This window comes from Tupaia chinensis, unplaced genomic scaffold (assembly GCF_000334495.1).
Source record: "Tupaia chinensis unplaced genomic scaffold, TupChi_1.0 Scaffold000606_1, whole genome shotgun sequence".
Classification (NCBI taxonomy): Eukaryota; Metazoa; Chordata; class Mammalia; order Scandentia; family Tupaiidae; genus Tupaia; species Tupaia belangeri.
The window spans coordinates 449,005-463,097 of record NW_006160124.1 but is presented as its reverse complement, the minus strand read 5'-3'; the positions used below and the strand labels follow the sequence as shown (position 1 = coordinate 463,097).

At 36.8% G+C, this 14,093-nt stretch overlaps 1 protein-coding gene across 9 annotated transcripts in view; it reads left to right on the top strand.

Moving 5' to 3' along the window:
- Positions 1 to 14,093, top strand: part of DMTF1 (cyclin D binding myb like transcription factor 1) — a 62,288-nt gene that overhangs the window by 9,258 nt on the left and 38,937 nt on the right. For 5 of the 9 annotated variants that reach the window (XR_336015.3, XM_014591685.2, XM_006158735.3 and 2 more), the window contains exons 2-5: positions 2,815 to 2,935; positions 5,393 to 5,509; positions 7,266 to 7,388; positions 11,641 to 11,735. Coding sequence is in view for 8 of the 9 variants with exons in the window: in XM_014591685.2 (XP_014447171.1) it covers positions 5,401 to 5,509; positions 7,266 to 7,388; positions 11,641 to 11,735 (327 nt within the window). In the remaining variant the exon portion in view is untranslated. Of the gene's footprint in view, positions 1 to 2,814; positions 2,936 to 5,392; positions 5,510 to 7,265; positions 7,389 to 8,074; positions 8,184 to 11,640; positions 11,736 to 14,093 lie in introns of those variants that run through there. The other 4 variants (XM_006158738.3, XM_027775851.1, XM_006158739.3 and 1 more) reach the window with 4 other exon arrangements.

Here is a 14,093-nt window from a genome sequence, read left to right as displayed (position 1 = left end):
CGCACACGCACCTGGTGTGAGTTCTAAGCCACTGGCTCCGGAACGCGACCCACCGTGGACTAAATGGGAGTCCAGCAACATAGCCATTACGCTAACTGCTGGTTCCCTTTGTGCAACCTTTTTGAAAACTACATTGTAGTATGATTTAAGAGTTCTAAATTTTGTCATCTTTTTACCTAATTTTTACTTATTTAGGAAAATAGATTCTAGAGAAGTGTTTGTTTCAGTTGGTAACAACATAAATACCTAGTCATAGGGAAATGGTTAAGTAATGTCATTCTTTTAATTTGTTTTTTAAGAGATTTTTTACTATAGGGAGTATGTGCTCAAATGGAGAGACAGAGAGAAAGCGAGAAATCACTTCCCACCAAGGGGAGATGGCCACTCCTCAATCCCTTCTCTATTTTCCTCTCAGGATCTTAGGCACTCATGCATGTGCACCCAGTGTGAGTTTTAAGTTGCCAGGTCTGGGACTTGAACTCTGGTTTACTATGTGGGAGTTCAACGACCTACCTGTTAACCAGCCATCTGCTGGTCCTGATGTAACATCAATTTTAAGTGATGCAAAAATGTTAAATGCCTAGGATCAGCAGGTTGCCTGGTGACTAGGGTGCTGGAATCCTACATGGTCTACCGTGGTTCGGGTCCTGGACCTGGCAACTTGGTTTTACACTTTGTCTTTCTATCTTTCTCTTTCTCTCTGGTGAGTTCATGTGCCCTATAGCGAATTGAAATAAATAAACAATAATAAAATTAAATATATTATTTTAAAAAATGTTAAATGTCTAGCTTAGTTTCCTTTACATTTTTTAGTGTGAATGAACTGTAAAACTCAGCATGTAAAATTGCATATACGCATATATGTATATTCTAATCTTATACCCAGGAATAAGATTAGGAGGAAAAAACTCATTTTTTTTAAGTTAATGAATGATTTTTTTTCAGGTTCCTTTTTTTCTTTCTTTCATGAAAGAGAAATAGAGATAACACTCTTGAAAGAGTCTTGACGCTCCAGTCTACACCCTGACTCAACCAGGCCTGGATCACAGACACGAGTGTGCCTAGCAGACGTGGATGTCTCTTTTTTTTTTTTTGAGAGATTTTCACTGTAGGGCGCGTGCACTCGCCAGACAGACAGGGAGAGACATAGAGACAGAAAGCGAGAAATCACCCCCCAGGGGGGATGGTCACGCCGCAATCCCTTCTCCTCCATTCTCCTCTCGGGATCTTGGGCACGCACGCACACGCGCCTGGCGTGAGTTTTAAGCCACCGGGTCCGGGACACGAACCGCGGTCGACTACGTGGGAATCCAGCGACATAGCCATTACACTAACTGCTGGTTCCCCCAATGTGGGTGTCTCTTGATAGGAGCCCAAAATTTTGCAATGTGAGTCAGCCTTGCAGGGCTACCATCATGTTACTGCTGTGGAACCACCCCAGTTATGGATGTTTTAAAACATTCTTTCCTTAAATGGCATAGAGCACACGTGTATAGGGGGAAGAGAAAGAGAAAACACTTCCCAAAGGGGTGTGGTCACACTGCAGTTCTTTTTCCTCCAATTCTTCATCCCATCAGGATCCTGAGACTAGTCCTATATGTTTTCAAGCTGCTGGGACCAGGACTTAGACCCTGTCAGTTATGTGAGATCTGGCCTCCTGCAGCACCAAACCACTGAGCTACAGTGCCAGCCCATTCTCCCTATCTTTCGCAGTAGATACTACTGACCAGCTTTACAAAAAGTTTTTATTTTTTTGATTAAAAAACTTAGTTGAGGGACCAGCAGTTAGCATAATGGCTATTTCACTGGACTCCCATGTAGTTGACCACAGTTTGAGTCCCAGACCCCGTGCCTTAAACTCAACACTGGTCGCATATGCATACGTGCCCAAGATCCCGAGAGGAGAATGGAGAAGGGATTGTAGCATGGTCATCCCCCCGAGGGGTAGTTTCTTGCTTTCTGTCTCTCTTTCTGGCAAGCGCACGTGCCCTATAGCAAAAAACAAAATAAAGAAATAGTTGATACAGAAGTGAGAAAAACATGTAATAGCTGACTGAAGCTTTCTTGGTCAGGATCAGTGTCTTTTTCACTATAGATTTACATATACATAGCACTCATTAAAACTTGTTGGAGAGTTCTAATTATGCTGCAAAAATGGAAATTTTAATCCTTATTTTTTGCTGCAATATCCTCTTAAACCTTAAGTCTCGTTCTTTTTAAATTGTTTGGTTTGTGTTTTGAGATGAGGATGAGAAGCCTTTTGAAAGAAACCTCTAAAAACCAATTCTTGTAGATTTCATAAAGTTTTAAGGTTTCTTTTTCCACAAATCTTTAGAAAGGGTTCATCTAAAAGTAATTTCTAAACAAATAGGTATTACATAATTTTTAATGCTTTTATAGCTTTATAAAGAGGTATTAATAGATTATAAAAATTTGGTTATTGGTAATACAGTACTGTTAGTTGATGTACACACTGAGTTATATCACACAATGGTAGCAAAAGTATAGTTCCTAGAACCACTGGCAAAAGTGAACCTATTTTTTCAGAGAATATTTGGTTTCCTGATGAGGGACACCTGGATTGAGGAACTGCCTGTTAACAGTAGGTGCAAAATCTCATCGTTTATGTACTTTTTTTGTTGAAGAACCCTTTAAAGAGGCTGATTTCCAAAAGATATACTTTAAAGCATTCTGGTTTTGTTTTACTTCTCTAGTTGAGACATGAGAGGGTTGAGACTTGAGTGTCATTAGCTTATTCTTAGCACTCAACTGTCCTTAATTAAGCCTTATTGTGTGTTGCTGTTATTTTTTCAGTGTTGCAGAGTTAGGAACATGGGAGAGATACAATCTGGATAACATGAAAGTGATGCTGGTGGCTAAGGGAAAGCGACTTGGTTCTGTGGGAAGGGCTACAGCGGATTCATCTGTTGTCTAGGTAAGCGTACCTTTGTTGCAAAGACCTCATCTCATTTGTAAACTTTAGTCATATCTAGATCATGATTTCCATTTATCTTTATTTTGGGAATGGCATCATTACCTTTGTAATGTGAATGCTATACTTTTCAAACAGTAATTTGTGGAGTAAAATTTTATAGAATTATTGGATCTTCACCTTGTAAAAGTTAACATTTACAAGGGTTTTAGCCAAAGGAAGGAACATAGATTCACTTAAGTGGTAAATATATGAATAGACTAGTCTGAAAATAAATGTCAAGTGATTAACTGAATACCCATCAAGGTTTATGTCCTTTGTATTATTTAGTTGGTTAAAAAAATACATGAACAATGGTACTAGCAGTTAGCATAATGGCTATGTCGCTGGACTCCCATAGTCGACCATGTTTCGAGTCCCAGACCCAGTGGCTTAAACTCACGCCGGGTGCATGTGCGTGCGTGCCCAAGATCCCAAGAGGAGAATGGAGGAGAAGGGATTACTGCGTGGCCATCTCCCCTGTGGGGTGATTTCTTGCTTTCTGTCTCTATGTCTCTCTGTCTGTCTGGCGAGTGCATGCGCCCTATAGCAAAAAAACCTCTTAAAAGAAAAAAAAATGAAAGAAAGAAACTACATGAACAAGACCAAAAGTGAGTATCTAGGCAAGAACTTCATTGAACATTGTTAAGATGATTCTGAAGACTTCAAGCAGGCCATCAATTACATAATCCAGTACAGTTCTTGCTGCCAACCATGAAAGTTGTATTCCAAGATTTTTGATTATTTAATCTGTCTGAACAAGAGGGAAAATATATGTATAGAAACCAGCAGGTGGCATAGTGGTTAAGGTGCTAGACTCCCACATGGCTGACCACGGTTCAAGTCCTGGACCTAGAGGTTTGAAACTCACACTGGGAGCTTGTGTGCACATGCCCAAAATCCCAAGAGCAGAATGAGAAGGGATTGAGGTGTGGCATACCCCCACCAGAGGTTGAATTCTCTCTGTCTCTCTTGTCTTTTCTGTCTCTTCAGTGAGCGTATGTCCCTGATAGCAAAAAATCTCTCTTTTAAAAAAAAAATTTTTTAATAAAATAATACCTTACATTGTTGGGAAAGTCATGGCATATTTATCTGTGTAAAAATGCATCATGACTTTTCTGATGACTCAACATAGATGAAATAACCAAAAAAGGTGCTTTATTTATTTTGAAGTAATTATTTATTATTAGTAGTAGTAGTATTAAATTTTGCTATAGGGAGACAATGAGAGAGAAAGTGAAAGTGAGAAAGCAAGCTGCCAGGCCCAGGACTCAAACCGTGGTTGCCCATGTGGGATTCCAGTGTCTTAACCACTAAGCCATCTGCTGGTCCCAGATAAAGGCACTTTAAATAGTGAGAGGTCTCTGTTTTATAAGAAGGTCTAAGCACATATCTATGAGGAAAAAAAATTTGGTCTGTTATTGAATATGTACTTAATATGGAAAAAAAAAGCAAAATTATTTAGTGTTTTCTATTTTTCAAATACTAGGACTTAAATATCTGTAAAAAAAAATCTTTGACAAAAGCCAGTTCTTAGATTAGGAAAAGCTGGTGGCGTGATGGTTAAGGTGGCTAGATCCATATGGCAGACTGCATGGTCTGAATCATGGAACCAGCAGATAGAAAACACACCAAGCTCATGCATATGTGCTCAAAATCCCAAGAGAATGGAGGAGAAAGTATTACTATGTGACCTCCCCCATCAAGGGGTAATTTATCACTTTCTCTATTTGTCTTTTTTCTTGGAGTGAACATGCCCCAATACAAGACTAAAAATAATAATAGTAATTCTTAGATTAAAAGTTTTATGAATCTGCTGCTAAAAAAATCATAAATGAAATACCTATTTGAAAATATCACAAAGCTGCCAGTAAAAACAAGCAAAAAGTAGTGAGAGTTTTATTGGTAATGACAAATTCAAGCAGCTTTTTCTATTATTGGATATAAAAATGACTCTTTTTTAAAAGTAAATGTTGCAATTGTATTATTATTTATTTTTATTTATTTATTTATTTATTTTTACGTTTTCTGCCATAGGGTGTATGTGCTTGCTGTAGAGAGAGACAGAGACAGAATTAAATATTGGGACCAGCAGGTCTCACGGTTAAGGTCTCACGGGACCAGCAGGACTCCCAGGGCATGATTTGTCACTTTCTCTCTCTTCTCTCTCTCCAGCGAGCACATGTGCCCTATGTGGGGAAAAAAATAAAAAACTTAAAACATTTACGACACTTGAAGATTATTCTACTAAATTACTGGCATAAATTTAGGAAAGGCAGATTTTGAAATCTGAGTAGTCCTTGTAATGTTATATGAATTATACTCAGATACACAAATAAGTGTATTGGTGGCAGGGGCTACTTTATGTTTATTTCTGGAAATAAATTGTCGCATCCTAATCTGGAACCTGTTCTTGCACAGATTTGAGTATGAGCAGAGTTGAAGAGGATTCTGACACAGTAACAGTAGAAACTGTGAATTCTGTGACTTTGACTCAGGACACAGAAGGGAACCTCATTCTTCATTGCCCTCAGAATGGTAGGAGAAAGTGCTGACATAATTTTGACTCTTTTGGAATAGTTGAATTCCATGCCCCTGGACCCTTGTTACTCAGACAATTTATGCTAGCACTGAAGACAAGGAGGTTATCTTTTGTATCATGAATTAATCTTAGTGAACTTGTATTTTTTATAATTTTAAAATGTATTTTCATCTTTTTAAATTTACCATAAATTTTAGTCCTTATTCATCTCATAGCTATTTCATAAGTAAGATCTGTTGAGCCTATAGAGGTGATGATGAAATAACTGTAATCTACTTCTCTTAACCATTTGGTGCCAGCAGTATATTTAGTACATTATAAAATACAAAAATAGTCCTTCTAATGCATATTGATATTTTTTAAGTTAGAGAGAATTCAGTTCTATTCAACTGTTTTAGTAAGATTTAATGAGGTCATCCATAATGAATTAAAATGAACAGTTTTCAGGCTTGCAATTTTACTGTTACTTCTCTTCCTGCCTTTTATTTAAATAATTATTTTGCTTTTAAGTTCATCTTTACCCAGCTGAGGTTTTGTTTTCTCTTTTTACTCCATATGTAATTCCTCGGTTAGTTCACTTAGTCTTGTGGCTTAAACTAGCACCCACCCATTAAGATGACTCACACTTGTATCTTTATTCTGAATTCTCTTAAATTTCACACTTCCCAAAATAGTTCTTTTACACACTTTCTAAACCTAGCTTTCTTTTTGTCCCTTCTCAGTTAATTTCATTACAGTGTCCTAGATCGTAAATGTATTAATAATAAATTTCTGCTTTTATCTCCCACATTCATTCCATCAGGAAGATTTGTTGGTAATGTTTCTGTGTTTTTTAATCCATTTCTTCCTGTTTCAAGTCCCCCTTTCTTAGTTCAGATTCATTTCTCATCTGGATAGCCTACTCGCCTTTTAACCTGTCTCTTACCTCTAATTAATCTTTCAGACTACTGATAAAATTGATCATGATACCCAGTAGCATAAAAGATTCTTACAAAGCTTTCCATGGTTTTTAGAATATAGTATAGGTTCTTTAATTTGGTACATAGTCTCCATTATTTCAAGTGTTCTCTCAACCTCACCTCCTGTCACATTTTATATATGGATATTCTAGCAGTTCACAGCTGTTTCTTTCTGTAGCATACTTTAAACTTTTCATACTTCATTGTCACTGAAAATATTCACCTCCTGCCAGGATGGATAATCATTTTTCTCCTGGTTTCCATTCTCTTTCAGGTTAAAAAACCTTCAGGAAGCCTTCCTTTAGCTCTGGCTTAAATGAGATGTATCTTCTCTGTGCTTCCATAACAATGTCTTTCACCCTCATAGCTCTTTTTTATACTATTTTGAAATGGTTAGTTTAGTCACCTCCACTATACTATGAGTACCTTGACAGGGTATCCTAAACTGTTCTGTCCCCATCCCTGAGCACATAGTAGGGATTCAGTAACTGAATGAATGAATCATATAACCAACCCTTGTTTTTATATGTGAAATATTTAGAAAGCCAACTGTGGTACTTTCAAAGATGGCACCATTGTTTGTGGTTCTTTGTCATAGGAATAGCTGAGTACATCACTAGGCATAGAGAATGTGATGTCTTTTTGAATCCTATTTTAATGGGTAAAAAAATTGTCATAGAGTCATTTACTAGGTAAGAGATTTTTTTTTTTCTTCTACATTGGTTTGAAGTTTTTGAGATTTTTGGGTTTTTTTGGTTTTGTTTGTTTGGTTTTGTTTTTTCTCTTCCATTAGAAGCTGATGAAATAGACTCAGAAGATAGTACTGAACCTCCACATAAAAGGCTTTGTTTGTCCTCTGAGGATGATCAGAGTATTGATGATTCTACTCCTTGCATATCAGTTGTTGCACTTCCACGTAAGTCACTGTGTATTAGGAATGAAGCATTCCCTTTTTAAATCAATTTTAGTTTACAAGAGATTCAGTTGGCATTTCAAGGTGTACTTGTACTCATTACTTTTCTTTTAGTCTGAAAACCTCTTTTTAAACTAACACTTAATGAGTGCTCATTATGTGCCAGACATAGCTTTAAAAGTGCTCAAAGTATTTACCTGTTCTCTAGATTTGTAAAATTTATGTTGGTAAAATTAGGGAGCAGCAGATGGCGTAATCATTAGGTCACTGAACTCCCTCATAGCTGACCACGATTTGAGTCCCAGACTGGGTGGCTTGACACTCATGCTGAGTGTGTATGCATGCATACCCAAAATCCTGAGAGGAGAATGGAGAAGGTATTGCAGAATGGCCATCCCCCCTCGGAGTGGGTGGTGATTTTTCTCTTTCCGTATCTCTGTCTCTAGTGAGCGAATTTGCCATATAGCAAAAATCTCTCTTAAAACAGTGACAAAAAATTGTTGATAAAATTAACTTGAAGAAGGTTCTGTGTTTTTGTTTTTGTTTTGTTTTGTTTTTTGTTTTTTTTTAAAACAGTCATATCAAAAGAATGAAGTCTGGGCCAGCCCCCTAGCCTAGTGGTTAAAGGAGCCAGGTCCTACATGGCTGACTATAGTTTGAATCCCAGCCCCCACAGCTTAAAAACCATGTGCAAGAGTGTCCAAAATTCCAGCAGGATGGATAAAGGAGGAGAAGGGATTGCAGAATGACTGTACCCTATGGTGTATTCCTTCCACTGCCAACCACTGTCTTGGTCTGGTGAGCATACACACCCTCTTGACCATTTTTTTGAAAAGCATCGAGCCAGCATTGTGGTGAAGGCCGTTAGATCCTACACAGCCAATAGCATGGTTCGATTCCTAGATCTGGTAGCTTGCAAAACATGCCAGGCGTGTGTGTATGCATCCCCAAAATCTCAAAAGAAGAATGGCAAAGAGATTGTGGGGTAACCATCTCTCCCTGCTTTCTCACTTTCCTTTCTCTGTCTCTCTCCAGCAAGGACATATACCCTATAGCAATTTTTAAAAAAAAAAAAAAAAAAAAAAAGGAGCATATAAAGTTCTACTAATGACACCATCATCTGGGATTGGGCAAATCATTATTTGCTAGATTTCATGGAGGTGAATTAGTTTTTTAAGATTTAAGTTTAAATTTAATTTCCACGTTCAGGTGGATTTTTGTGTTTTTTGTTGTTGTTGTTTTTTGGGGGGGGGGCGTTTTTTACATAATTTGTGTGACTGATAATCTGTCTGGGCCTTCTAAGTTCTACCAGCGTCTTGCGTTAACTTTCCATATTAATCATTCCAGCTCCCTTACCAACCACTTCTTTTTGTAGTCATCTGCCACTATATTACCCTATGCCCTATTTATAGTTAATAACTGTATGGTGATTATGATATTCATATAGATTATTTTCTCAGTGCACTAGCCCCTTTTTCTTTTGTTCTCCATTTATCACTCCCTTTACCACTCTTGCCATTATCTGTTACTGTAGTCCATTTGTGATCTGTTTCAGACTTGATATTTTTCTACAACTACTTCATCATTCCAAGCTCTCTTCTAGTACCCTTTGAAATCTTTTGTCCTAGTGGAACCCATTGCTCTTACCACTTTTTAATTGTTCCCTCACCATTTGTATTCTTTCTTTTCTCTTTATCTCCTTTCAGTTTCATAATCAGTCATGATAATGTCTTCCATCTACCTTCAAATCATTTTTCCTTCTCTTACTACATTTTTCTTTGATGAAACTATAACCCGGTTTCAACTTATCTTTGTCTATTTATATCTTTAACACTGTAGATAATTGAAAGGAATTAGAGAAAAACAGAACAGGCAAGCTGACTGGTCTTATTTTAAACTCCTAATTATTAACCCTAAGTATACTTAGAATGCTGCCTGCCAATCACACTATACTTTTCCAATTTTCTTTCTCCACTCTAAGATGACTATTTAACATGTCTGGAAACCTCCAGTGAATGTTCCAACTTTCTTTCAACTGATAGCTCTGCTTCCTGCTTCACTGAGAAAACTGAAGTACCCAGAAAATAATTTCTATAAATTTTACTTCCACAAGTACACACTGCCACTTGCATTAGTGTCCGCACAATGTATTCTTTATCCTGACTAAGACCTGCTTTCCTGTATAATAGAGTCCATCCCCTTTGCTAAATCAAGGACATTGTTCTAGTGATCCTTTCCACTCTTTTCTGAATCATGAGTTTTTCATTCTCTACTGGATATTCTCATTGGAATTACATACTGTCATTTTTTCCTTTTAAAAGTACACTTTAGGGCCTGCAAATGGCATTAGCAGTTACATCACTGGCCATATGACTGACTGGTTTGAGTCCCAGACCCGGTGGCTTAAAACTCAGCCAGGCATGTGTGTGTGCATGCCCAGGATTCCGGGAGATAATACAGGAGAAGGGACTGTGGCATGACCATCCCCACCCCCCTGCCCCCAGGATGATTTCTCACTTTCCCACCATTTCTGTCTCTCTGGCGAGTACACACCCTAAGACAAAAAACAAAAGTCCAGTTTAGCTCACTTTTGCCTCCTACAAAGTTTTTCACTTTGCCTTTAAGAACAGAATACCTAGAAAGAATCGCTTCTACTTGCCTCTGTTTCTTTTTCATTTTTCCTTAAGCCCATTCCTATAAGGCTTTTAGTCCTTTATAAACCGTGTTTCTGTTATCAATCCCTCTTCCCTGAAACATTGTCACTTCTAAAGAACACATCTTCTGGTTTTCCTTCTGCTTTATTCATCTGTTCTTTCTCAGTCTCTTAGGCTGATTTGTTCATGCCACTTGAACCTCTAAACATCCCAGGATTTAGTTCTTAGGCTGACTTTTTCTGTTTTTACTCACTTTCTATGTGATCTCAATTCATGGTTCTTAATATTATTTTTGGCAGTAACTTCCATATAAATCTCTCCCTAGTCATCTCCTCTGAAACTTTAGATTTTAATACACATCTCAAAAGATGCGTTTAAAATTAAGCTCCTGAAACTTCCTGAATTCTCAAATTTGCTCTTTCTACAATCTTCTCTCTTATTTCTAGCAGATCCATTCTTCTTTTAGTTCAGATAAATGCCTTTAATGTCTTTTTATTTTTTTTATTATTTTTTTTTTTTGGTAATTTATTTCTTCTGTGAGTGAGTGAGTGAGACAGCTAGCCAGCGACTTTCCCCAACAGGGTTTCAACACCACAGTCCACTCCCAGCCTTCAACCAGCCCTGAATCATAGGCATGGGTGTGTCAGGTATACTCAAGGAGGTCTCCTGGCTTAAATTGGGAGCCCATGTGGGTCAGTTTCATTGAATGTGTTGTGTTTTACCACTATGCCACTGTCTAGCCCCTGATAACATTCTTGACTTCAGATTTTCTCCGTATCTGGTTTATTCACAAGTTATATTGACTCTATCATAAAAATATACCCACAATTTAAACTACTTACCACTCTCATTTGCATTTACCCTTGTCTAAATTACTGACCTCTCTTATCTGGATTATTGTATTAGCCTTTTGCTGATCTTACTCCAGACCTTGCTGTCCTTCAGACTATTTTCTCCATAGCAGCAGAGCGATCCTGTTAAAATGTTACTCCTCTATTCAAAACCTTCCAGTGGCTTTCTGACTTAGGATTAGCAAAGTCTTTACAGTGGCCTATAAGGTCCTACACAATCTCCTGCTGTCATTGTTCTGTGTGTTCTAGCCATATTGGCCTCCCTGCTGTTTCTGGGAATACTCCAAACATGCCCCATCTCAGAACCTTTGTGATTGACCTTCCTTGTAATGTTTTCCTTGAGATACCTGCATGACTAGCTTTTTTTCTCATTTTGTTCTAAGTCTTGGTCACTTTTCCTAGTCGCCTATTAAAATGTCTAACTATCTACCCTAACCCCAGCACATTCCCTGTCCTCCTCTAGTGTTTTCTCCTACCAGTTACCATCCCATATAGTATCTTGTTCATTTGTTTTTCCCCACTAGAATATAAGCTCCATGAAGGGAGAGTTTGGTTTCTTTTGTCCACTTTGTATCCCCAGCACGTAGAGGCCACCTAGTATATATTAAGTATGTAGTAAATATTAAGTAAACTTACTGGTATCTATTTATGAGTGTGTTAGGAACTTAGGTGATATTTCCATGGATATTTTTAGGTCAGTTAGAACCTGCCATTATCATTCTAGAGTTGATCTCTTCCTTTTTTTTTAAGTTTCAGAAAATGATCAAAGCTTTGAGGTGACCATGACTGCAACCACAGAGGTGGCAGATGATGAGATCACTGAAGGGACTGTGACACAGATCCAGGTATTGTACATCTTTTAACTGACCTCGAAAGGATGATCCTTTACATAGCTTAGGTAATGAAATAATGACACAATACTTTGACAAAAAGCACCCACAAAATTGAGATAGAATTAATCACTTCATTAAAGTTTTTGGTCCCCATGTATGAATCTCAGTCATAAGTACAGATTTTAAAAATTCATTCCTTATAGAGTGGTTTACATCTGTTAAAGCAGAAGGTGATGCATTCCCATTCATTATCTGCATGTGAGATCACTTGAGCTATTAAATAGCAAGTGTAGTTTTGGTAGTAATGCTCATTTTAATTCATACAGAACTTGATACATTTTACTACTTATTGAAAAGTTGAGTAGTAAATCAGGCCTTATTGTTTTCTTACATGAACTTGTTTATCTCATTTGAGCCCTAACTAACTTCTGCCAAACATAATTGGAATTCTCTGCTTTCTTAGAAAACTTAAAGCTTAAATGTATTTTTCATCTATATGTTTATCTCTGGTTGATTGTACCCATCTTTCAGTAGTTTGTCCTTTTGCTTCATCTCCTTATTTAATAAAATATTTTAATAACATTTTAAATACAATTGTAGTATTTTTATTTTATGAAGCATCACAACAACCATTTAAAAATTATAATAGTTGTAAGTTGATGTGTAACGTCAGATATCTCTGTTAGGTGTTCTATATGCCTCTTGTAGTAATCAGATTCAAAGTAGTTTCCAGAATCACAGGATTTTCAGAACCTTGAGTCTCAAATGTGTTTCAGATACCTTTGAGCAAGACTAGAGAGTCCTTATAATTAATTAGCCCTTGGATTTCAGTGGATGATTTGGGTAGGAATTTCTTTCTAAGCCCAGTGAGACAAAATTATCCTTTCTTCAAAATGGGACTTATCCAAGTCATTCAAGATTCAAAGACTGCATAGTCTTCTATTCAGTTTTGCAGCACAGTAAGAATAACAGTAGACATATGTGTGATTTGGTTCACAATCTTTTGGTTCGTCTGAAAAGCAATGACTAATTTTTGCCTAGAAAAACAGAAGAATATGTCATGACTTTTCAGACAACCCAGTAATTACTCTAGGATCCAGTAGTGGCAATGTTAGTCCTTGTTATATGACAGATGATAAGGTTGTTTTGTTTTGCTTTTGCTGGAGTTAATGAGCTATAATGTAATATTTAAGTTCTTGGTATGTTGTTACCCCTTTAGCAAATTAAAACTTGTAGTAATGATTCTTGGTATTTGTTTAGGATTAACATTGGATTGTGAATTGAAAGTTAGCATAGTTAAAAGGTTTAGAAATAGTGTGCTTCTTAGTGCATTCTGGCTGTAATCCAGGTGTGGCTATTTGACATAGTTTAGTAGTTAATGAACTGTATTTGGAATTTCCAGTTATGGAACTAGCTCTGGAAAGAAATAAGAAACTATAGAAAATCTCAATATATATATAGCATAGTCTACTCCACAACCTTTATATTTGTAGCATTTCATTGGTGGGTTTGAGTATTTGATTCCTAAGCCTGTATATGTTATAGAATCCTGCAACCAACTCACAGAGGCTCACTTAGTTTATTATTTATTTATTTATTTATTTATTTATTTAAATGGTCAGAGAGCATACTTACCAATGAAGCATAATCACACAGCAATCCTTTTCCTCCATTTACCATCCTGTCAGGATTTGAGGAATGCATCAGAATGGTTTTCAAGTCATTGGGCTCTGGATTTGAACCAGGGTAGGCCATGTAGGGTATGGCTTCCTTACCACCAGCTGGCAGGCTAGCTCCAAAAGCTCATTTTTAAAGCGACAGCATACTAAATAAAGCTTCAGTAATTTTTTAAAGATTTATGCATAAAGTAGTGAGAATGGTATAAAACTTACTATTTTCTATATACCTAAGTATAAGTAAGTCTTCAAAATACTTAAGTCTCCTGCTATATATACTCTATAAACTTATTTGTTGTGCCTTATGGAGGCACAGTTAATAAAAATTCCCTCCCGTTCTTTCTTTTTTGATGTGCAGAAACGTCTTAATCTCATGAAGTGTTGAATACTGTGACTCCTTAATAATTATTTGCTCATTTGTCAGCTATTTACATTTTGATACTATGTCACCTAAGTAATACTTGTAACTTTTCATCAGGAAAAATTAGAGCCATAAAAAATTGTTTGCCCAAAGTGGTTAAATGGCATGACAGACTTATTTGTGAGATGAAAGATAGGCTTTGTGTATATTTAGATATACTCTGAGAATTGGTAATTTGATTCCCTTGTCTAAGAGAAGATCATCTAAGTATTTTCTACATTACAGTTTTTAAAAGTAGGTATTACACGTATTAAGGTCTTTTGGTAGCTCTAT